The sequence below is a fragment of the Pelophylax lessonae genome (genome assembly GCF_965119305.1).
Source record: "Pelophylax lessonae genome assembly, chromosome: 13".
Taxonomy (NCBI): Eukaryota; Metazoa; Chordata; class Amphibia; order Anura; family Ranidae; genus Pelophylax; species Pelophylax lessonae.
The window spans coordinates 180,775,207-180,801,328 of NC_138780.1; the positions used below are offsets into that span (position 1 = coordinate 180,775,207).

The 26,122-nt window shown below is 44.2% G+C and overlaps 1 protein-coding gene across 3 annotated transcripts in view; it reads left to right on the top strand.

The window, feature by feature from the left end:
- NRXN3 (neurexin 3) overlaps positions 1-26,122 on the top strand; it is a 748,840-nt gene that overhangs the window by 568,334 nt on the left and 154,384 nt on the right. For all 3 annotated transcript variants that reach the window (XM_082275286.1, XM_082275285.1, XM_082275287.1), the window contains one exon: positions 15,404-15,585. In XM_082275286.1, coding sequence (XP_082131412.1) covers positions 15,404-15,585 — 182 coding nt within the window. The remainder of the gene's footprint in view (positions 1-15,403; positions 15,586-26,122) is intronic.

Genomic DNA, 26,122 nt, shown 5'->3' on the forward strand with positions numbered 1-26,122 from the left:
GGATGGGGCAGCCGAGGCACCAGTATTGGGATGGGGCAGGCAGGCACCTGTATTGGGGTGGGGCAGCCGAGGCACCGGTATTGGGGTGGGGCAGCCGAAGCTCCGGTATTGTGGTGGCGCAGCCGAGGCACCCGTGTTGGGGTGGGGCAGCCGAGGCACCCGTGTTGGGGTGGGGCAGCCAAGGCACCGATATTGGGTTGGGGCAGCCGAGGCATAGGTATTGGGTTGGGGCAGCCGAGGCACCGGTATTGGGTTGGGGCAGCCGAGGCACCGGTATTGGGTTGGGGCAGCCGAGGCACCGGTATTGGGGTGGGGCAGCCGAGGCACCGGTATTGGGGTGGGGCAGCCGAGGCACCGGTATTGGGGTGGGGCAGCCGAGGCACCGGTATTGGGTTGGGGCAGCCGAGGCACCGGTATTGGGTTGGGGCAGCCGAGGCACCGGTATTGGGTTGGGGCAGCCGAGGCACCGGTATTGGGGTGGGGCAGCCGAGGCACCGGTATTGGGGTGGGGCAGCCGAGGCACCGGTATTGGGATCCCACAGCCGATGCACCGGTATGTGGGAATTTTGAATTCTTACTGAGGTAAGATTTGATTTCATCACAAAAATTAGTTATATGTGGAAAGTTCAATGTGACCTAATTAAGGACACATGCAGCCTCGCTATGTACTTCAATATCCTATAAAATGTAATGGCGTCAATGGCGCAAAATTCATCTTTTAGTCTGCCAGGTTCTCACATACATAGTCCATTTTTATTGTATTACATTTTGCTGGATACAATTAGATAAAATAAAGTAGATAACATTTGTGAAGCAGTTTTTAATTCACCCTCAAAGGCTGGATTAGGAAACGCTTGGATTCCATCAGTAAACTGCTGCTTTTGTCATTTCTTTTGATCTAACAACTGACGGTGGAGATGCTGTTACCGGCATTGAAGCGTCCAACCACTTGAAATATATAGACGTGCTGTGGAATATTACCACCTCATGCAGAGGAGAATCCAAACGCTTTTACTGTAAAGAACCCCTGCCGATAGAAGCGCCGATGTTCCTTTTTAGCAGCTGCCTGGATGAAGCACACGGGTTATCTTTCTGCCTCTTAAGTACAACTCCTGCCTCTAAAGTAAAACGCCAGGTGTCATAGAAAGGTGGTGAACGGATACTGTTGATGAGTCGTTGCAGCCGTGCTGGAGACGCACAGTTCACTCACATTCCCTTCTTTATGTGCATATTGTATTCTGTGTTGTAGACAGAAAAAAAGGTGCGTAAAATGTAACAAGGATGGTGCAAGGACTTTGCTTCTGAGCTGCTGGCAATAGTCTGTACATTGTGTACATTGCTGTGCATGATGCTCTTGATTTGCTGATCATGGACTTGAGTCTTTATAAGGCTATCCATTGCTGCAAGTTAGCGATGCGCTTGCATGTGGTCAGTTCGTGATGTGCAGATTCTGCATAGACTGTTACCAAAAAAACACATTCTCTGCAAAAGAACCTTGTGTGTTCCAGAAATAAGTGTGAACTGGTGCCAGATTTTAAAAAAGCGCTCCCAGGTACCAGAGATGTGCATGGATATTTGTGTTTATATGGTTGAATTATCTTCAGAGGGTGAAAACAGATTAAATATTCTAGCTTCACTGATCAGTTTCTCTGTCAATGTCAGTCATGATTTTTCATAGACGAGTAATCCGCTTTGAATTCTACGTTTCTCAAGAGTCCTTTATTTGCATGTGTACGTATTTTGCGTTTTGAATGACGTTTGCTCTTACTCATCCCCTATTTTTTATTTTTATTTTTTAACATCCTCTGTTTTGAGCTGTGCAGGTTTGTGACAAATTTCCGTTTTCTATCCATGAGCTTTCTAGCTCGCTCTGTGTGGAGCTACTGCAATAAGAACATAGGAACTGTCTAATGTGCTGTCTGTAAAGAGACTTTGCTAAGGACACTGAAACTGTCCAAGGCACCCTCTGAGGGAAGACCATGCTAAGGGCATGGAACATAGAGAAACTTCTCTTTGTGGGGGGACGGGTACTGTGCTGAGGACACAGTAACTGTCCAAGGTGCCCTTTCTGAAGTGACTGTGCTAAGGCCATGAGAACTGTCCAGAGTACGGTTTCCTGAGGGGCTGAGCTAAGCACATGAATACAGTCTAAGGCAGTGTTTTCTCAACCTTTTTTCAGTCGAGGCACACCCCAGAAATTATGGACAGTCTCGAGGCACCCTTTAAAATTAAGGACAATCTTAAGGCATCCCATCCTAAAATGTAAAAAACTATTCTAATAGTTTTACATAATGCAGCAGCATACACACGCAGGATGCCCAACGTTATGGCGCTTTTCCACTGCATGGAACCGAACGGTTCGGCACGCTTTTGTTCTTTTCCACTGCTGGTACCGCATGGTATAGTGTAGGAACGGTTCGGTACGGTACGGCGGCGCTTTTCCACTCCATGGAACCGAACGGTACGGTACGGCTCTGAAAAAACAGTACCTACTCGATTGTGGTTCCAACAGGTACCAAACTGGTACCATATCCCACAATCCTTTGCATGCAGTCACTACTAGCCACTGATTGGTCAGAGAATCCCACCCACCCCGTTGTTATCCCACCCACTTAACTTTAGTACTACTTTAGTGGAAAAGCAAACCATACCGTACCGTACCAAACCGTTCCAACACCGTACCATGCGGTACCAGCAGTGGAAAAGCAAACCAGGCCAAGCAGGGCCGAGTAGAGCCGAGCCGTTACTTGCAGTGGAAAAGTGCCAAGTTGGTATTAACCACTTAAGCCCCGGAAGATTTTACCCCCATTCCGACCAGGGGGTATTTTGCGATTCGGCACTGCGTGACTTTAACGGACAATTGCGCGGTCGTGCGACGATGTACCTAAACGAATTTGGTGTCCTTTTTTTCCCACAAACAGAGCTTTCTTTTGGTGGTATTTGATCACCTGTGCGATTTTTTGATCACGCGCTATAAACAAAAAAAGAGCGTCAATTTTGCAAAAATAGCAATATTTTTCACATTTTTTTTTATATGAAATTCCCCCCAAAAAAAATTTAAAAATCAAAATTTTTTTACTTTTTCGGCCAATTTTGTTTTATGCTACCTATGTTTGGTAAAAAAAATCGCAAAAAGCGTATTTTGATTGGTTTGCGCAAAAGTTATCGCGTTTACTAACAAAGGGAAAGATTTCTGTCATTTTTGTTGTTTTTTTTTTTTTAACGTGTAATGGCGGCGATCTGCGATTTTTTTTTTTTGCGGTACTGCGACATTGGGGCGGACAGATCGGACCCTTGACTGACATTTTTGACACTTTTGGGGTTACCAGTGACATTTCTACAGTAATCAGTGCTATATATATGCACTGTTACTGTAAAAATACACTGGTAGTGAAGGGGTTAACTTTATTTGGGAGGGAGGGGCTGTGTGTATCCCTAGGGGCGTGCTTTCTACTGTGATTGGCTGGGGCTTGAGCTGTATGGACACTGATCAACGGATCTACATACTAGATCCGAGTGATCAGTATCCTAACAGCAAGGAGAATGACAGGTGGCTTGTTTACACAAGCTGCCTGACATTCTCCCTCTCCCCCGCCGATCGCCGAGTGACCGGCGGACATCGGGTCCGCCGGTCACACGCGCGGGGGGGTCCGTGACCACGCGGGAGCGGGAGCGCGCCTCCGGGGGCGCGCGCTCGCTCCCTAGACCCTCACAGGCTAGTGACGTAGCCCTAAGTCACTTTGCCTGTGAGGGGCTGACTGCCGACGTAGATCGGCGTTAGGCAGTCGGCAAGTGGTTAAACTAGTATTCCAATGTTTCTCGTTTTTCCTCCGTTTTTCTCCATCACTCAATATGACCCCAAAACGTATGGAGAGAAGCAGGAGAGGGTCAAACAAACATGCTACACAGGCGACTGATGTTCTCCTTATCAACTGATGATGTCATTGGTCATTAGCAGGTCGGCAGCTAGAGGGTCGTAACGATGCACAATGAAAACCTGTGACTTTGTGTAACGTAAAAGGCAGGCTTCATCCGATGCCTTGTATACAAATTTTGGGAAATTTTTGGGGCATTTTGCTGAGGCACCCCTGAGGAAACCTCAAGGCACACCAGAGTGCCTGGGCACCCTGGTTGAAAAAGGCTGATCTAAGGTACCACCGGAACTGTCCAAGGTCCTCTTTGGAAGGACTGTGCTGTGGACATGGGAACTGTCCAAGGAACTTTCTGTAGAGAGACTGTGCCAGACACAGGAAATGTCCGAGGCATGCTCTCTTGGAGAGACTCTGCTGAGTGCATGTAAAATGTCCAAGGGTCTTTCTGTGGAGGGAATGTACTGTGGACACAAGAACTATCCAAGGTGCTCCCTGTGGAGAGGCTGTTCTGAGGAGGCAGGAACTGTCCAAGATGCTCTTAGAAGGAACTGTTCTGAAGACCTATCAACTGCCCAAGGTGCCCCCTTGAGGAACTTTGTTGTAGAAACATGGACTGTCCAAGGTGCTCTTTGATGAGGAACTGTGTTGAGGACACTGAAGCTGTCTAAGGTGCCCTCTAGGAAGGGTCTATGCTAAGGACTTGGGAACTGTCCGAGGTGCTCTTAGTGGAGGGACTGCGCTGAGGACATAGGAACTGTCCAAGGTGCTCTCTGCAGAGAGACTTTACGAAGGATAGGTGCATGGTATAGGATGCCTTTGTTGAGGGACTGCGATGAGTACAATGGATTTATTTAAGGAGCCCTCTGTTAAGAGACTGTGCTGAAGACATGAACTGTATAAGGTGCTCTCTGTAGAAGGCATGTGCTGAGCACAGGTGAATGGTATTGGGTGCCTTCTGTTTAGGGACTGACCCGAGGTCATTGGAACCATATAAGGTGTCCTCAGTGGAGAGACTGTGCTGAGAACAGGGAACTGTCCAAGGTGCTGATACATTGTGTTATCCAGAGCTCTGATCTCTGAGCAGCTCTGAGCACAAAGGCCTATGAAGACGAGCACTCCTTAGGAGGGACCTGTCAAATTTTGCATTTCAGTATCCAGAGATCATCTGCCGGGTGATGTCACTTGTTTTGTGTCTTGACACTTGGCCAAAGCAGGTAGCTGGGAGAGCCGCAGATGAGTTTGACAGACTGAGGGCTTGATGTGTGAAGAAGGTAATGATTAGAGGTAATTTGCTGTGCGCTGGATCTGTCGGCGTCTAATGAAGCAAGAACTCCTTTTCGTCAGGTGGACCCAGAGAGCGTCTTTTGGTGGGAGGAGAGAAAAAAAAATCAGGCCAAAAAAAGAAATTGCTCTAATTGAGACTCTGAAGAGATAAATGGCAAAGTTTGGAACAGCTGGAAGCTGCTTTGAAAGGAAAGTTTAAGGCTTATTTATCTTCTCAGGTGGTCCGTCGTCGTCATGGTGACACTGCCAGAAGATACCAGGGGGAAATAAGTGTCAAGGTTTTTCTGTGGACATCTGAAGGTGGGGGGAGAGGTTGTTCGGGAGGGGGACGCAGATTTCAGGACTGTGGAAAGAGGCGGCAGATTCCTGGAGGACAACGTTACAGCTTTAATGAGTGAGAAGATACAATCCGAGGTACCAATGTCGAAAGAAGAACGATGACTGGAAGCAGCTGGGTCCAAGTCACAAAATGTAATAGGTGGTTTTCATTTTTCCCCATTATCCCCATATATAAGAGTATGTGTGTGTGTTTTATTTCATATGTAATATACACACACTACTGCTGTGGGATTTATGTATGAAACAACTGGAATATGACCTCTATAATATTACTGAAATCAGACCAACACTGCTTTATTTCACCGGCTGGATTAGATGAGGCCAGAATGCCACATTTTTGTGACAACCTTTTCTCGGTAGAGTAACCTTTTTGTCTTGCTGGAGACAAATACACCGATATTATCTTATTAGTACAGCTTTTTGTTGCCTCAATTGTTTTTTTGTTTTGAAATTAAAGCCTTTTTTAACCTGTTTTTGGACACCTTTTACTTTTGTACTGCTTTTTCGTCAGGAATGATTTATAATGCTATTTTATAGGTCAGGATGAGGCTGAACACCACATGACAAAGGATTCTTGGAGCGCTAAAACTGTAATATTTCCATGTCATTTTATAGGTTAATACAAAGTTGAGCACCACATGACAGTGGATTTCCAGAGCACTAAATGGTAGAATGTTTCAGTGTTTTTTATAGATCACGATGTGCCTGAAGTTAACAGGATCACTGTGGGACATGACCAAGGATTCCAAAGGATCACTGTGGGATACCCAAAAAAGACAGCACAGCAGTCACTGCCTAGTTTGACGCTCAATATGTCCAGTCTGAAACCTCAGACTGTGTAGTTAAAAGGTCCACTTTAATGTTCTTTACTTTCTCAAGGCCTGTGGAGACTTCCTGCAGCAACCTGTTATAGTGCAAATGAACTAACCAACTTGTGATTAGTTGCTAATTTGAACATTTTCCAGATATTTTTAACTTTGGAATATAAATCCAGCTTAAATAGAAGGGACACCGCTCTTCCGACCAGCCAGTGTAACCCGAGAGTAAGGAGCGGCCTCATCCTACATATCTGTCAAACCGCACCCCCTGAGGTGTTTCACCCCGCCCACTGAGGGACTAAGCGGGGAAAGCGGAGTTCTTTCGATTTATGTGTGCATTACATTCTGGATAAGTACAGTGATACAGCACCCCTTGCGGATCTAAGTAAGAGATTCCTCTTCAGCTTTGCACATCGCCCCAAGTTTTACCTAGGTCACACTCTATAAAGCTGGTTATAGTGTGTGTGTATATATATATATATATATATATATATTTTTTTTTTAATGAATCTTTATTTAGTTTTAACAAGGGAACAGATAAATAATGAGACAACTACGACAAAAGTGCGAGGGAGGGGTGTTAGCCAAACAGTGCCACAACCCAGGGGGTAGAAAAGTGCAATGTGGTACATAACACAGTGAAAAAGGAGCAGCAATTATCAACATAATACAGTGCAAGAACCAGCATTCAGCAGAAAATAGAGGGCGGCCTGCCGAGTGCCACGCGCCACAGTCAACCTTGATCATCCTTGAGTCCCAGGAGATGTGAGACACAGCCCGGGGGAGCTCCAGGCTGAGGCACACCACAGGGGGAGGGGGGCAACAGCCTCCATCAGACCACCCCCAGTGCGGCGCCCCCACCCGACGCCGCGCCCGGCACCCTCAACCACCTTAATCGGACAGAGGGGGGGTACATAGCAACAAAGCAGGACCCCACGGAAGAGCAGCACAACCCCCAGGCCAGCTCTATGGTCGGAGGGGCCTGGGAAGAGGGAGACACAACATGGCTAACTCCGGCAGTCCGCCCAACACATTCACAGTCGCCCACTTGAGGTAGAGTGGGCTGTATGTGGGGAGGGAGAACAAATAGAAGAGTCAAAGAGATAGGGGATACCAAGAAGAGGAAGACAAAAAGGAGAAGAGAGGGAGAATGAGGGGGTAGAGAAAAGGCCTAGGGAAGGAGAAAAAAGAAGGGGGGAAGAAGGTCGTACCTGCCGGAATCTGGAGCACCGCCAGCGCCGCGCTCCCATGGGGTCCTCCTGTCCATCTGAAAGTCAAAGACACCCTACGGAAAGGGGCCTAAGGGCCGGGCCGGGGAAGGGCTGCCAGGGACGGGTCGGCCAGCACTAACGGGGCATGATCAAGGCTCGAGGGTACCGCAGCCGGGTGTTAGTCTATTTTAACCTTTTTCTTTGTATCACTTATCCATCATTAAACTTCTCTGTTTCCATGTCATTTTTATAGATCCATACATGCCTAAATATGGCGCAGCAAGGGATTCCCAGAGCACTGTGGAATAGCCAAAAATAAATAACTAAAATATAAATATATCCACGCTAAAAACAAATAAAAACCCCTATAGAAACCAAAAAAGTACACAACAAGGGGGTTCAAGCAGCTGGCTGAAATACATAGACAAAAACATAAAAATAATACAAAAAAGTTCATAAGCAGCGCTTGATAGAAGACATCCACCACCTTCAATGCATCTGATAGCACACACCACCACAATGTGATCTCCCAATCTCCTTATCAGAGTGAAGATACAAGGAAGCATGTAGCAAGTGAAGGCAGGGAATCAGCCAAAATGGTAAATCAGTCCCAGATGCAGCTTAGACCACTCCAAAGGAATATTTAAACTCTGAGATAAGTCACCAGCTTCCACTCAGAGGTCAACCGAGAGGGACAAAGGAAATCTCATAGTGCAGTAGGTTCAAACACCATTAAAAATGTATTTGCAAATGTACTTACAAAATGTAGATAAAATACAGGCAGTGTACATTCAAAGGTCCCGGTTATTCAGCATGTGCGTGTCAGCGTGCCCAACTGACGCGTTTCGGCCAATCAGCCGTCATCTGAGGTGTGGCTACGAGACACCAACATGCCTTTCATATGCTGAATAATCGTAACTTCACTTCCGGTAGGAAGCAACCAGAAACACAGGAAGCTCTACAGTCCGACCACCGGATATAGAAGGGAAAATCCGATATAAATAACAGACATATATTCACAGATATTGATAATTCGAGACTGACCATGCGTAATGATCATAAGACCAATATAATGACATCTAGTGGTCAAAATAGGGAATAACCCCTCAATAGTATGATAAAAATGCAAAAAAAAATATATAAATTAAATAAGAAATAAAGATTCTCTAAAAAAAAAAAGAGGAAAAAAATTAGAAAAGGGGGGGGGGAGAGAAATAGCCAAAAAGGCAACACAGAAGATGCTGCCTGCTTTTGAGGCTGGATTTGTCTGCTTTTGAGGCTCAAGATGCCTTCATCCTCTTTTCTCTTTAAGAAGGACGGCATTATTTTTGTTCAGCTAGCATCCTGGTTCACGTTTTTGGACTGAGATGTCAACTCGAAAATAACACAATCCTGCTAATCCTGGTGCCTGTGCAGTTCCTGCCTGTGTTCACAAATGCCCCTGCTACAGCCTATCACCTACCTTGTGACTTGTGCAATGCTGCAGTCCTTCCTGCAGCAAACTGATGACATACTTTCAGCCTAGGCAAAGCATTCCTTCAGTATTCCGTTTAAGAATACATATGAGCAAACTAGTTTGTGATTAGCAGTCCATTTTTCATTCCAGATACTGTATGTCCCTTTTCCTAAATTTGCAGATAGCAGGTTATGGTGGAAGTCACAGCACCCAACAGTGGGGAAGAAGGCACCGTGTGACTCTCCGTGAATTCGGCTGATCAGTGCTCAAATGATCAGAATTGGACAACTTGCAGGAGATACATCAGACATTGATTGGCTATTCTGTAATTGTATGGTGGATTTTCTCAAGCAGTGACCCTGGAGCCACACGTGAATGGCAGCAATGTGAGCTTCTAATCTCCTTCAGTTCTGAACTTTTTTTTTTGTTTCTTTGAATATATTTGCTCAAACATCTTCGTGTGTGTGTGATCTGTTCTGGCCCTCCTCCTAGACTCGTATCCTGTGATCTATCTCAGCCCCCCCACCTCCTAGACTCTTATCCTGTGATTTTACCCAACCACCCCCTCCTCCTAGACTTGTATCCCGAATATCTTACAGTGCAGCTTCTTTTGGAGGGGCCCTTGCACCCCTCTGTGTAGTGATCCTGTTATCTCTCTCCCTTCGTCTTTTGTCTTTCCCTCTCTCTTCCCATCTCTTCAGTTAGCACATCAGAATTACTGATTAATTAACTTCAAACACGGGAAGCCTTTGAGGCAGCGAGCTGATAAAATGTTGGAGTTTGGCTGACAGCATCGGATATTGTCGGGGAGCTGTGGGAGTCGCTGAGATGATACCGTAGATTATGCGGCAGTTTACAATAATTATTTTACAAGTTCCTAGAAAAAGCTTTTCCTGTCAGCGAGCGAGCTTTTGCAAACGTGAAATCGTTTCATTTAACCCATTACCCCGGCAGTGATGGTGAAGCGCCATTCCCAAGCCCATTATAGAAACGTGAAAACGGTACAGAGTTCTGATTGGTCTGCGACAAATAACACGTATACATTGCAGCTGATTTATCAGCAAATTGGTCTCGTTACATGAAATGTGCGTCATAGATCCAGCTCCAGGTGATACCAACAATGCAGGATTAATATGGGAGTGTTCTATAGATGAGCTCTTGGCTATAAGCAGGTAATGCCTTTGGTAATAACATGTAAAGGTTAAAAAAAAAAATTGTTTGATGGAAAAACTTCTTCTGAACAATACAAAATCCCCCAACTAACCTGCGCCAAAATTCTGTTTTAGGTTAAAAAAAAAAAAAGTGTTGCATACATTGTATGTATACCTGAAGCTGCACTGCCACATCAAGGCTTCTTCGCAATGTCTACCATTTATACTTATGTGTTTGAATGACACCCAATGCCCACAGAGGAGTAGAAGGAAATGCACCAGAATCCACCTACCATAAATTGTGGTGTGAATTGAATAGAAAGGTCATGTGCATTTTTTGGCCCATTGCCATGCAATGGCAGCCCATTGACATTCAATTGAATGACCTGCCTAAGTACTGGGGCAAATTCCTCCAACTCCCAGGGCCAGGGACACCCTGACGGATAGGCAGTACAGCAAAGAAGTGTAAGAGAACCGGTTAAAAGACCAAAATTCCAAATGGAAAACAGTTTTCCACAAATATTCCTTACCTTTTTGCCCCCACCCCCCCCCCCCCCCCCCAAGTAAGTCTATTCACCCTCCCTTCCCCTCACTCAAATTGCTATACTTGGCTAAATCTTGCTTGGAGGCCTGTCACATTGTTCATATCCCTTTGGCAGCTTGTTAAACCCTTTGCCTATATATAATTCAGCCCTGTAGACTTCTGTGGGGCTGGCTAGGAGCTGATCCATCTACAACTATAGCTTGTTAGACTTCTAGGGAGCTAAATAGGAGCCGACCCATCTACAATCTGCATCCCTGAAGATGTCCATGGGGCTGGATAGGAGCCGATTCATCTACAAGCTCCACCCCTTTTAGATGTTTGTGGCTGGATAGGAGCTGATCGATCTGCAAGCACCAGTCCTGTAGAGTTCTATAGGGCTGTATAGGAGCCCATCTATCTATAAGCTTCTGCACTATATATTTCTATGGGGTGGGATAGGAGCCCATTCATCTACAAGCTCCAGTCCTGTAGACCTCTGGGGGGCTGAATAAGAGCCCATCCATCTACAAACTCCATAGAAGCTCATAGGACCGAATGATGCAGATGTTCGATAAAGAAGCCAAAAGAGGAATGTAAACAATGCCATAGACCTACCTTTAAATGAAAACTTTAGTTTCTAATTCCTAGGATGTCTAGAGCTCTTGAAATAAAACCTGGTATGAAAAAAATATGGCGATTCCCAATCACCTCCTGAAAATGCCAGTTTCCTGGGTGTTATACCGACCCTTTACCTTCAGAACTCTGAGTTAGTAACCCAGAAGTAGTGTGCACATTCGGAAAGTTGGAAACGAGTTAAAGTCCCCAGCATACTCGTTCCTGCTCTATGATTCAAAGTATTGAAGCCACAGGAGCAGCAAGAGTTTGAAAATACGTATTTTCAGATGGAGTAGGAGATTGGTAATGGCAGCCTTTAATTTTCTGAGTTGCCTTTACTCATCGTGCCCTGGGGTCTAATCATGGAAAGAATGTGAATATGCTAATTAGTTGACCTGAAGTAGACCCTCTGCTGTACGACCGTTAACGGGAGAGTAGTCTGTTCCTGACCCCCAACGCGAACAGCTGTGCCATGTTGGAACATGTATGTTTTTTGTCTTTAAGCATTTTCCGAGGAGATTGGGACCCTTTTACCAGGAGGTGTTTTATTGTTTCCATAGAAAGGGCTGTTGTGAAATTGTGTTGAGGTTCTGTTAAACATTGTCAGTTTAGATTCAGATGGTGCTAAGTGGAGTTCCCCTTTACTCATTTATAAGCCAAGCTGCAGTCTATTGACCCCCATCAAACAGCATCATACTACTACAAATACCTTAAGGCCCCTTTCACACGGGCGCACCGCCCGATGGAGTCAGTTCTGCTCAGTGGGGATCTGCCGATCCCCACTGAGCAGGCGGATGACAGCTCTGTCTCCGCTCTGTGTGCAGAGATGGAGCTGTCAGATCCTCGCTGCCCTCTATGGGGAGATTGGATGAGAATGGACTGCCTGTCTGTCCTCATCCGATCCGCCAGACGGATGGAAAATAGGGTTTCCATGTGTCCGGATTTCACGGACAGGATTGGATCAGATAGCAGCGGGTGTCAGATGTCTCCGCTGACACCCGCTGCCCCATAGGGATGCATGAAGCATCCGTTTAGGTCCGCCTGAAAAACTGACAGGTGGATCGGATTGGATCGCCCGTGTGAAAGGGGCCTAAAGCGATGCTTCTTCAGATTTGTAACTACAGCTTGATACATATTTAACGTGCCCCTCATGTATTTAATGACCGCCCATTTTTTGAAAAATGCGAAATAAAATGGCTGGTGCCGTCCATTTTCTTTCGGCTGCAAACCCCCAATCTTCATGGCTAATGTTGGATTCTTTTCAGATAATAAAACTGTTTCTTGACCTGGCAGGGAGCGAACAATGTGACAGCTTCCCCGTCTGATCCGCTACACGGCTGAGGTTTCCTCTCCGGCTTTATCAGGTAGAGGGGAGACGGTTACGGGAAGTCAGTACATTTTTGCTCGGCAGGCAGCCTGGATAATCCACTTGTGGAAGGATTAGCATTGGATCCCTGCCTGCCTCCAATTCCACCGCAATATGAATATAAATCTTCCCGTAATTCACAGGTGATAGTACTGAGCTGCTTGCCTCCCCCAGATTAGTCTGGCAGTCTCGGGGTTAATACTTGTCACCTTTAATCTTGTCCGTCACCTGCAGTCGCTCATCTTCCCTCCCCAGGTGTGAATATGTTGACACGCGGATCATTATCCTTGGCGATGAGCAGGATTAGGGAATAAATAGAAGGTTTATCGCTGAGTACACTGCCGAGGATCTGACTTTAATACACCGCTGAGACAGGAAACTTGAGCTAAATGTGTTTTTATATCCAAAGATACACAAATGCAAAATATATTATATGGAACACAGTTGGGTAGTCCTTATAGAGAAATTACCAATCCAATAGGATATCCGGAGCAAAACGAATAGCTGCTTGTATGCAATTATTAGACGATCGTCGCTGGCCCCTTTTCAGGTCTGACAGATATCTAATAAATGTTACATAGTATATACGTAAATTATCGTGAACTGGAAATTGCACAAATCCAAATATTTTACCACTTTGGTCAGTGTTCACCCATAACTATCAGGCTGCAGTCACACTATAGCGTTTTGGGAACGTGCAGAAAATCGAGCATGTTACTAAAACACGCAAAGTCAGCTTGTCGTGCTTGTGGTGCCTTTTATTATTAATGGGACCCCAGTGCAGCAAAAAAGACGCAGTTAAAAAAAAAAATGCTGAGCTCAAAATGGTATGTAAGCTACTTTGACAGGAGTAGGGCATTGAAATTAAAAGCTCACATGTACTTTATTTGTGCATTGTCCTGTTAAACACATGGGGCAAACCATTCATTTTAATGGGCTATCCTAGGCATGAGAAGTACAGCAAAGCAGCTCATGCACCTTTTCTAGCGCCATGCTTCACACACTTACCAGCAAGTTCATGTTGCTTGCCGCGTTTGGGGTGCCTTTAACACCACAAGCACAACACACGATTTTGTGCATATTGTGAACACACAGAAAATAGTGCAGCTTTGCGTGCATTCATGTGCTTCTATAGTGTGAGTGCAACCTGACTCTCCTTTTGATGTTAATCAATAGAAATAGACTATATTTTTATGTTAAAGCGTAACTCCACTGTTGTTGAGAAAAAAAAATTCCCCTCTGGGTGATCTCTGTACATTGCAAGGATTATAACAACCTTTGTTGCAAATTCCTACCTTTTTGTTATTCTTAAGAAATCCCTGTGTGTTCCTCTGTGACCCTGCGCTAAGTGGGTCTAATGGGAGTGGTTTCATAATTATCTGTCAGCTGTGCAGCTGCAGGACACTAATGAGGAAATCTACTGGGCCTGCATCCGTTTAGACGTGTTCCTATTGGGAGTATCTCACCAAAAATGACATTTGTGTTGCAGGGGATGCCAGAAATCTGACTTGTATCTTAGGCAGACTTCTGGGAAAACCAGTGAGCCAATGATGTTTCTGGGGGTGTGGTCAGTATACATTCTGTGTATAGAACACCTCCAGGTAGCCATATTGCATTGCATTTTTAGAAAATTACAGCGGCTGCAGATTGAAAAGGAAAGGTAATTTTTAATAACATTCAATTACAATGTGACTTGTGTCGCAATTGTATATGCTATATTCATTTTTCTTTGCTATTTTTTTCCCCCACGAAAGTGAGTTACCTTTAAGGTAGAACTATAGGCAAAACTTTTTTTTTCATTTTTGATAGAGCAAGGGAGAGTTATAAATTATCTGCTGTTCAGATTTTTTTTTTTCACCATCTGTGTCCCATTTCAGGGGATTTACCTTCACTTCCTGTCCCATAGCCAAACAGGAAGTGAGTGGAAATCTCTGCAAATTAATGTAATTCCTTGGGGACCCCCGAGGTCACCAGAACTAGTGTCTCCATTAGAAGATTTCCCCTCTATTACTTTTCTGGGGACAACCCAAATTTTTGGGATTTAGTGTAACTTTCAATAATGGTACACAGGAAAAATAGAGAGGGTAAATATTCTTAATGGGGGACAGACAGCAATAAAGGATTAGAACATCAGTCAAACACAAAAAAAAAAAAAAAATGTTTTCCTTTTAGTTATACTGTAAAGTAAGGCCAGATCCGTGGCAAGTGATTAGACTATAAGATGCGTCATTAAAAATAGTGTTTAAAAAATTCAACCTGTTCTTTTAGTGATGCTACAGAAAATAAAATCTCCAAAGGCATCTGAAATAAAAAAAAAAATGCGCCCTTTACGGATTAATCTTGGTCTGCGTGGACCAGAAGGGGTGTCCTTCCCAAAAAAGGTGTCACTTTTCCCATTGCAGAATGTTGGGGGTTTATTAGAATAAAAAGCCTAATCTAACAAATGGAAAGCTACAAGCTAAACTCCAAGCTGCACTTGGCTAGTGATCTACAAACATTATTATATATATATATATATATATATATATATATATATATATATATATATATATATATATATATATATATATATATATATATATATATATATATATATATATGTATATATATATATATGTATATATATATATATATGTATATATATATATATATATATATATATATATATATATATATATAAAATATGTGTATATGTTTAGCATCCTTCTGGGTGTGGATACCGGACCCTCGGGGGTCATCTGACAATCTACCCTTTTGTTTCCTTACAGCTGGGGCGACGTACATATTTGGGAAGAGCGGAGGGCTTATCCTGTACACCTGGCCTCATAACGACAGGCCCAGCACACGCACTGACCGACTCGCGGTGGGATTCAGCACTACGGTGAAAGACGGAATCCTTGTGCGCATTGACAGCGCGACCGGGCTAATGGATTTCCTACAGCTTCACATAGTAAGTGGATCTTTCTTACATACATTAAGATGAAAAATGTATGAAGCTAAAATACATCCACTGACATCAATTTGTCAGGTGAGGGAAAATCCTAAAATGTTGGAATTGTTACTGAATAAATGCAGGTACATCTTCCAATGGGGACACCAGTTCCAGTGACAGTTGTGTAAGGGAGGAGTTATACTCACTTCCTGTTATGACTTTTGGAAAGGAAATAAAGGTAATTCCCTCCCAATGGGCCACAGATGGCAAACAAAAAAACAAGCAGACAGGGGTTTTGACCCTCTCCTATGCTATTCTATGACTCAGATCTTTCACATCACGGCCCCTCCCTTCCCCACCTACTTTTACATCATAGTCTCCCCTTTATGTCCGTGTCCTCTGCCCTCCCCTTCACATCACGGTCCCTCCCTTATATCAGTGTCCTTAGTCCCCCCTTCACATCACAGCTCCCACCGTCTTAAAAGCACAGGTGGCATACATATCCTCTTCCATGTCACATCCCCCCCCCCCTTTTTTCACATTCTTACCACAGCCCCCCCTCCCTTTACAATGCAGTGCCCCCTTCCCATCACAGCTTCCTTTTCCTTAGTTCAGGAGGTATCGCAGCTCTAGAAGGGGCGAAGGCGCCACCTAAATTTTCATGTTAACAAGCTGGTGATTGCTTGCTAGCACTGCCGTGCGTTCTTTGGGGTTGGAATCTGGAGATTACAGGGTGTCTGTGAAAAACAGAGAGACACTCCTAAGCTGAAAAGTAGCACAGCCACAGTGGTCCAAATTGCACCGTCACTCAGTCCAGGCCTGGACCACGGTCTGCCATTTATTATTGCCTGTTTTAGATCCATCTCCTGTACTTCATCTTAAGGTCTTTTCAATTCTCTATAATCAATGTAAGAAGTTCACAGTCCTGGGACCATCCTTATTTTGGTCCACATTCTCTCCACTACCTGCTGTTAGAAGTTTCAGGGCCAATTCACGCTATATGCAGTGACTGACATTCTACACATAGTAAACCGTCTGCCATCGCAGGGACACACAGGAAACAATTGCGTCTTATAGTTATTATTATTATTATACAGGATTTATATAGTGCCAGCAGTTTGCTCAGCACTTTACAAAATGAAGGCAGACATTACAGTTACAATACAATTTAGAATAAGAGGGCCCTGCTCATTAGAGCTTACAATCTAAGATGTCCCGTTTACACTACAACACAGCCTAGCGCTGCAGCGTGCTGTGATGTAATGCTGACATGCTGCATTTTAGCGGAGTGCACTTGCCCAATTCGCACTGCAATGTAGGGCAGCGCAAAGTGCCGCAAAACATTGCAGTGAATGAAGTGAACTTTTTGTGCACTTCAAATAAAGACTGTACAAATGAAGGGGGACAGTGCAGCTCACTGAATCGTGCACCACACTGCTGGCAGCTCAGAGCGGCTTGAGTCCTGAATTGCTGCAGCTGCTTTGCAATTTGGCTGAGGGTGAGTGTGAATTGGCCCTAAAGAAAAACCCCAGACTTAAACAGGGTGTTAACGGGAGGTGTTTCGATAATAGACAACGAACTAGCAGATTTTTAATGGAAGTGTAATGTTGGAAAATACTACAAATGTTGCAACTGAAACTTGAGGCTCATTCAAACTATGGATATTTATAATTGCACACGTTTTCGTGGGAAGTACAACTGGGGAAATCAATGGAGAAGGATCTGGGTGTTCTGGTAGACCATAAGCTTAATATTCGCATGCTATGCCAAGCTGCGGTTTCCAAAGCGATCAAAATCCGTTCTTATATTAAGAGAGGTATGGACTCCAGAGAGAGAGGTATCATTTTGCACCTGTATAAAGCATTAGTAAGACCTCATCTGTAATATACAAAGGGATATCGGGGGAACTGGAGAAAGTGCAGAGAAGGGCAACTACACTGATCAGAGGCATGGAGGAGCTCAGCTATGAGGATTAGAGGAACTGAATGTATTCTCTCTTGACAAGTCCATATAGTGAACTCAACCTTAAAGTGGTGTTCCAGTCTCCCCCTCCAAAAATTAAAAGTCAGCAGCTACACATACTGTAACTGCTGACTTTTAATATTAGGACACTTATCTGTCCTGGAGTCCAGCGATGTCGGCACCGCAGCCAATGTTTCCATCGGCTGTCAGGTGCTGCCGCCGCCATTGCCAGTAAGGAAACCCTGGCAGTGAAGCCTTGCGGCTTCATGGGCGGGTCCCTACTGCGCATGCGCGAAGCACGCTCCGCATTCGGATTGGCTCGGCAGCGTTGGAAAGAGGAGGGGGCCAAGCTTCTGAGGAACAGCGTTGCGGCGCCGTCTTCGGGAAGTAGGGAAGGGTACCTGTCAAAAACAGGGGGGGGGGAATGAAGCAAATGAGCGGAAGTTCAACTTTTGTGTGGAACTCCGCTTTAAGGTCATCAGAGGACAAAGGGGTACTCTTTATGTTTGTAGGAAAAGAGATTTCATCTCCAAATATAGAAAGGTTTCTTCACAGTAAGAGCTGGGAAAATGTGGAATAGACTCCCTCCTAGCTGGTTCTGGCTAGCACAGTGGATTGTTTGAAAAAAGTTCTGGATATTTTCCTAAATGTACATAATATAACTGGGTACTAACATTTATAGGAAAGTTGATCCAGGGAATACCTGACCTACTCTTGGGGAATCTGGAAGGTGTATTTTTCCCCCGCTGCAGCAAAGTGGATCATGCTTTATTGGGGTGTTTTTGCCTTCCTCTGGATCAACTGTGGGTATAGGATTGAACAAGGACTTATGGAGGTTTTATATTTGTGTGTGTGTGTGTTTTTTTTTTTTTCTATGTTGGTTGAACTGGATGGACTTTTTTCAACTAGATTAACTACGTAACTACGCAATAAGGAAAATTGGGTCAGAAGGACCACATTCGTATCTGTGCACTGTGGTAAAATGGAAGAACAAATTTTCTTTTAGGGTTCATTCACACCTGTGGCCACATTATAACACAGCAGCCGGTGTGCGCTGTGAAGAAAGTGGTGCTGATGCATTGTAACCATGCATCACAAGGTTTACTTTTTTCCCCCTTAAAATGTCAAAAATACGATTTATTTATCTTTATGCACCACAGTGCAATGGGGCGTCGTGTGTCACAACACGATTGGTTGCATAAAAATGCAGCATCTCCAACTTTTACTGCACACCATTGCAGCACAGTGATGCAAACTGAATTCAGGGCAGATTGCCTTGTCCATGCATGGAGAATGCGTTGGGTGAGGCTGCTCAGTGCAAATGGTGTAAATAGGCCCTTAGTAAAGATGTTGTGTGGGTTTTTTTTTTTTTTTTTATTAAAAACAAACTCTTAATTAGGAGTGAAGCATAAAAAAAAATCAGTACAATAAACACCATTACAGATTACTTCAAAAAGGATGATTCCCATACAGAAACAGGGAATTGTATAAAATAGCAGTAACGTACTCCAGCAATGCAGTCAAATAAAAGAAGACTTGGCACATAACACCGAGATCCATATATTACAGTAGCGCATTGGCAGTGAAACAGTCAGCGATAGTACCAATTTATACATAGCCCATGTCTCGTAATACCTTAGATTAAATATAGGCAGCAGGAAGTTGACACTCGCGTATCTACAGACTCCTCATCTGTACATATAGAGGCTTGATCTAACCATCTATCCCAAATCATATGTTATTTAGCTGGGCACCCTCTATGAATGTAAATGATTTTCTTATATGGCAGTGTAAGATTAAAGGAAGCCACCAAATCTTGGACTGTTGGTGGCGATGCCCTGAGCCAAACCTGAGCAATTAACATTCTAGCCATGGAAAGTGTTTGTTGCAAGAAAATATGGAGATGTTTGTCGCTCTTCGCATTGGGTTGGAGGCCCAGAAGACATTATATAGGGCAAAGATTTAACAGGAAGCCCATTCAATTATGTAGAAACCCGACCACCTGTGACCTGTAGCCTTGGATGATAGGGCATGACCATATCAAATGGTAAAAAAATTGCCGCAGGTCTCACCACATCTGGGGCACAAAGTGCTATGATGGGGCCAGTATCTAGATAGACGAATGGAAGTTAGATTTAATTTGCAGGATTCCAGCACGTCCTCCCAGTACTCATCCTCCAGCTCGGCCAAGTCTGCCACACAGTGGGTTAGTGAAGATGTTTTTTTATGTTTCCCCTCAGCCCCTCCGTTGCAACCATCTACTAAAATAATTACATTCAGCCCCAATTGAGTTCTTCACTGTGGGTCCATGCCCAACACCACACAGCGCAGAAAAGAATCCTGGCTGCTTCCAGCTCTTGTGCAAGTATTTCAGTAGGTGACTGCCATCAACATAGTGATAACATCATTTCATTGTGCGTGTCCTTTTAAAGGGTTAGTTCATCTTTTTACAAAAACATTAAAAGGTGAACAAACTGATTGCACTCTCCCCACTCCTCCGGTCTCCACTGCATGTACATTTTTGTTTAATCTTTTATTAAGTATTTTCAGACAATACAGGTTTGCAATACAAAAAAAAAACTGAACAAATGTATCTAGCCTTGTACAACCCAGATATGATGAGCAGAATACAATGTAGAATGGAAAAAATAGCTTTAAACAATGGTTACTAGAACTGCATGTACATGATGTGTCCCCCTTCCTTCCTCTCCAGCCAGTATAATCAGCACTTTGGGGCCCCATCTACATTGTGCATAGCGGGAACAAGCGTTCCCACTCACAATTTTTAAAGCGCAATTCTTACAAGTGTGGCACCCTCCTAGGTAGGTGCTAGTGAGAAAGTATAGTTTTTGAATGCATAGGCTTTGATACAGTCCTGGTGATTGGCAGTGGCAAGTGCATTCTGGGTTACTGTATAAAAGCCAGGAGCACATGTGCTAAGGGGTCTTTGGTTGGAGAGCAGAGTCCTGGAGGGAAGGGGGCGTCTGTCTCCTCCTCTGTAGCAGCGGCATGTGGTCGCAGGAGGTCGTCCTGAGGGCCAGAGGAACGGAGCTGAACCCAAAGGTCCAGGAGAGCTGACTGGATGGGAGACACTGGAGACCCTGGAAAAACAGTATCGTGAGTACAGGGGCTCGTGTAAAGGGGCCTGACCTGAGGGGGCCAACCCAGGAGTAGGATAGTCAGTGGACGGGCGTTGGCAGTCAAGAGAGAGAGGATACTGAGGAGAGTTTCCTGAAGATAACACATCAAGTCATCTTAAGAAAGAGACTCAAAACTAAGTTCACCTTGGTGGCAGGGTGAATCAACAGCCTGGCTGTATCTAAAGATAGAGGTCCTCCAACATTGTGAATAGTTAATTTGGAGTATCTCATTATTCCCTTCTCCCATCCCTAATTTATAATAAAACACAAAAACATACCCCGGACTGGTTACTGGAGCAAGCCAAGAAGGAGCGAGAGACTGTGCATATCAAGGTTGTTAATGGTAACTCAGGGGGACATGAAAAAGTGAAATCTGGCAGTCCTCAAGGGGGAAGTGCTACACATGATTCTGTTTTTTGTCCATGTTCATTTGAATGGGCTGCCCTATAATTGTTTGTTACCCAAAAAAAAGCCCTCCTTTTTTATGAGCGACAAGCTTCAAGTGATTTTTAAAGGCGCGTTTTGCCCTGATTGCTGAGCAATTCCGTTTTGCATTCAGTCAAAATGGCACTCGAACGTGTGTTGCATGTCTTGCTGGAATCAAGGCGATTCCAAATCTCGAAGTGTGAATGGGGAGTCATTTGTCACTAAACGGCTCTGGAGGATGTGTCAAAGCATACTGTAAGGCAAGTAACTGTGATCGTTCATTGGTCAGTGCTGGCCACGTGAGCATACTAACCGATGAGAATACTTTTGAGGCTCCTTTCTTCCAGGATGCTGGATATCCTCATTATTCAGTGTGGGGGTTACATAACCAGCGCTGACCAATGGGTGCTCACCATTGCTTGCGTCATGCTGATAAACACCCACCCCCCAACGATGTGTAGTGGTGTTTTTAAATTTCTGGACTGTTAAAGTTGGAGAGGTTTTCTGAAGATGGGAATCACCTAAGGTACGTTCATCGAGGACCAGAGGGGTAAGGAGGGTGTTGTGAGTTGCCTAACCTTTTCATTTCTTGTAAAATGGTGGACTAACCCTTCAAGAACAAATCACAATGTGCATACGCATTTACAGCATTCATAACCACATGTGCTATAGTGGGAGCAAGCCCTTAGATGGGTACTTGTAGGAATAGGAAGCTGGTTCCTTTCTGAGTGGGCAGTATCTGCTGGAACCAGCACTTTCTAATGCATGTGGAAGGAGGAATTGGCTGGTATGGGCATGGCAAGGAATACAGCTATACGAGATAGGTGTTGTGTTCTACATGTCCGCACACAGAAAGTCTGGCCTGTGTAAGTGTTAATTGATGAGCCTGTCAGGCGGGAGCCGGCCTGACGCGTTGCGTGTAACTGGCAGGGCTCACGTGGAGGGCATGTACGGGGACACATGTGACAGGCCTGCCAGCAGAACAGATGTTGTATTGTGTTCCTACCTGCCAGTGAGTGGCTGGCTCCCCCTGAGTAAGATTAATGGCTGCTTGTCGGCATTTTCTGTTCGCCTCATCCATGACATTAGTTCTTCATGCGTGAGATGAGGCCAGTGACAGCTCCGAACAGGCACTCCGCTCCTCTAGAGACGCATTATTATATCAGCAGTACCGAGTCACATCATCCTGGTACAGCTTCTGAATTAAAGGGGGCTTCTGATTCACCTGTAGACTTTTCCAATGCCCTCATTAACTTCATCAAAAAAATAAAAATAAAAGCAATAAGAATCGGAAATGAAGGTTTGTATGGTATTACTCCAATTACTCGACCTTTTGAACATGTAATTCTGTTTTTCCTCTGCATGATGGTGGGTGGACAGCTCAGGCACATCATTGGCCCTTTCATGTTTAGAACGCTTCCAAAGAGCTGAGCCACCCTTCTGCTTATGCTATTTCTCACATACCAGTAGTAAATCGATTTATGGAGGTTGTCTGGGAATTTCATAGATTATTATGCTGTGAGATTGAAGGGGTGAGTCCAAATGGTGCAGAAAATATTGAAGCTGGACTCAGGGCTGGAACACAAATACACCCTTGTATTGGGGTGACTCATAGGGGCAGAGGCTCTATTACTTACCCTTTTCCCTGTTCCAACAGGCTTCAGATCTGTCCTCCTCTACAAAAAAACGTTGGCCCGTAGGTGGTCCCTGCGTTGCATGTGGGAAGAGGGGAAGGAGGGGGTAGTCTGCGACTCAGAAGTGAGTGACTTAAAGAGGAGGCTGCACTGCACTTTCCAGTATAAGTATATGTCCTTATTCTGGCACCCCTAGACATAACCAGCATTTAACCCTTGCAGTGCAGGGGGAGGGGGGGTATTTTTTGTTCCACCCTGAAGTTCATTGGGTTCCGTTGGTGTGTGTAATTCATTTTCTATTTCCCTAAAGCAGAACTGCACTGCATCACAAGTCAAAAACACAATTTAATTCATTTTTAATATTCAAAGCAAACTCTCCCCTGTCTATTCATGTCTCCATGCTTTTTTTTTTTTGTTAAGAAATCAATTAAAAAAAACACCCCCCTAGCAGTGGCCATCTTTAGTAAGGGCAGATAATTAATGTAGCATTTACTTCCTAGATTCCATCTGCCCTTAGCTCAAGCATACAGGATAGAGGGTGTGCTAAGCTGAGAAAGCCCCTCCTCCAATGAAGGCTCCTGGGATGAATGACGTAATTTGCCTAGGCCAGAAACCAGGCAGTAACCAAAGAAATGTAAAAGAAAAAGCTTAAAACAAGTAAATAAATAAACCTTACTATCTATGTATTAATGCTAGCAGCATAAGAATTAAAAATAGTCTTTGTTGATTGCAATAGTGAAGTTCAGCTTTAACAGTCCTCAAATCCTCATATGTCAGCGGGGGCCTTTCTACCCAGACTGAACTGAACAAATGACGCTCGTGAGAAAGGGGCCTGGGATCTATCTGCCCTTATCTCAGGCATGCAAGCAGGAAGGTGTGCTTGGTTGAGACAACCCCCCTTGAAGACTCCTGGGATGTCATTTGTCTAGGTCTGGAAATCAGGAAGTAGCTGTTTCAGGAAGAAAAAGTTTAAAATAAGTGAATATGATATGCTTTTTATCTATTTACTAATGATGGCAGCATAAGGATTGCAAATAGTCATGGTTGATTGAGAGACTGACATTGTGCTTTAACCACTTCAGCCCTGGAAGGTTTTACTCCCTTTATGACCAGACCATGCGATACGGTACTGCATTGCTTGAACTGACAGTTGCGCAGTCGTGTGACGCTGTACCCAAATAAAATTGTCCTTTATTTCCCCACAAATGGCGCTTTCTTTTGGTGGTCTTTGATCACCTCTGCGGTTTTTATTTTTTGCACTATAAACCAAAAAAGGCCAACAATTTTGAAAAAAAAAATATATTTTTACTTTCTGCTATAAAACTCATCCAGTAAAAAAAATCAAATTTCTTCATCAATTTAGGCCAATATGTATTCCGCTACATGTTTTTGGTAAAAAAAATCCCAATAAGCGAATATTGATTAGTTTGCTTAGTTTGCACAAAAGTTATGGGATAGATTTTTGGACTTTTTTTTTTTTTACTAATAATGGCGGCGATCAGCAATTTTTTGGGGACCAGTGACGCCAATACAGTGAACGGTGCTAAAAAAAAAATGCATGGTCACTGTATAAATGACACTGGCAGGGAAGGGGTTAACATCTGGGGGGATCAAAGGGCTAAGTGTGCTTCTAGGGAGTGCTTTCTAACTAGGTGGGGGATGGTTGCACTGTAGAAAGACAGAGACCCGTGTTTGTGCTTAGCAAAAACACAAGATCTCCATTTTCCTGTGACAGAACAGCGGTCTGTCCTGTTTACATAGGCAGACGGTCGTTCTGCCTCTCCTTGGAACGATAGGCAGGTCCCAGTGGCCATTGCGGCCGCCAGATACACTGATTGGCTCCTGCTGTGTCCAATCACAGTGGGAGTGGGGCTCCGGCGGTGCTCAGGTACCCCAGATCTCGTGCATAAAATGACGTACGTGTACGTGATTTTACACAGCGGGGCCACCCTGCAGCAGTATATATGCGTCAGGCTGTCTGGAAGTGGTTAAAGAAGAATTCCAGGTATAGATTTTTTTTCTTTTTTTATACATAGTTGCATTAGTCCAGCTTGGATCAACATAACTGTATATACTATAGCTGGCTGATGTCCCAGGAAGTTGGAAATCGCTGGTATAGACAAAGCTACTCCAGTGATCTCCACCTTCTTCTGTTCTGGGTCCCATGCCGAGTGGCTGCCCTGCTGCATTGTGAACAATGGAGGTCGGTCTCTCAGGATGGACTGCTGAGAACTGGAGGAAAGTAATTTTCTCTGATGAATCCCCTTTCCGATCGGTTAGGGCATCCAGGAAAAAACCTTGTCCAGAGAAGAAAAGGTGAGTGCTACCATCAGTCCTGTGTCATGCCAACAGGAAAGCATCCTGACACCATTCATGTTTGGGGTTGCTTCTTAGCCAAGGGAGTGGGCTCACTCACAGTTTTGCCTAAGACCCCAGCCATGAATAAAGAATGGTACAAAAACATCCTCCCAAGCAACTTCTCCCAACCGTCCAAGAACAGTTTGGTGAGGATCAATGCCTTTTCCAGCATGATGGAGAACCTTGCCATTAGACAAAAGTGATAACTAAGTGGCTTGGGGAACAAAACATCAAAATTTTGGGTCCATGACCAGGAAACTCCCCAGACCTTCATCCCGATGAGAACTTGTGGTCAATTCTCAAGAGGCGGATGAACAAAAAAAAAGAGAACCCCACAAATTCTGACAAACTCCAAGCATTGATTATGAAAGAATGGGCTGACAGTCAGAACGTGGCCCCAAAAGTGGATTAACAGCATGCCAGGGAGAATTGCAGAGGACTTGAAAAAGAAGGGTCAACACTGCAAGTATTGACTCTTTGCATAAACTTAATGTAATTGTCAATAAATACCTTTGACACTTACTGTATGAAATGCATGTAATTATACTTCAGTATCCCATAGTAACATCTAAAAAAAGATATAAAAAAGCAGCAGACTTTGTGAAAATGAATTTGTGTCCTTCCCAAAACTTTTGTAGATGTGTAAAGCTGGTAGAGACATACCCAAAAAGACTCGCAGGTGTAATTGCAGCAAAAGGTGGTTCTAGAAAGTATTGACTCGGGGGCTGAATACAAATGCACGCCACACATTTTTCAGATCTTTATTTGTAAAAAAAATTGAAAACCATTTATCATTCAACACCTTTCATTTACAATTATGTGCGACTTTGTGTCGGTCTATCACAAAAAATCCCAATAAAATACATTTGCGTTTTTGGCTGTAACGTGACAAAATGTGGAAAATGTCAAGGGGTATGAATACTTTTTTCAAGGCACTGTAAATGGCTGTTTATAGACTGGGAATCTGTCTGGCAGGTATAGTGAGCAAAGAGAAGAGCTGCCCTGATTTGTACTGATCCTGAGAGCTCTCTGGCT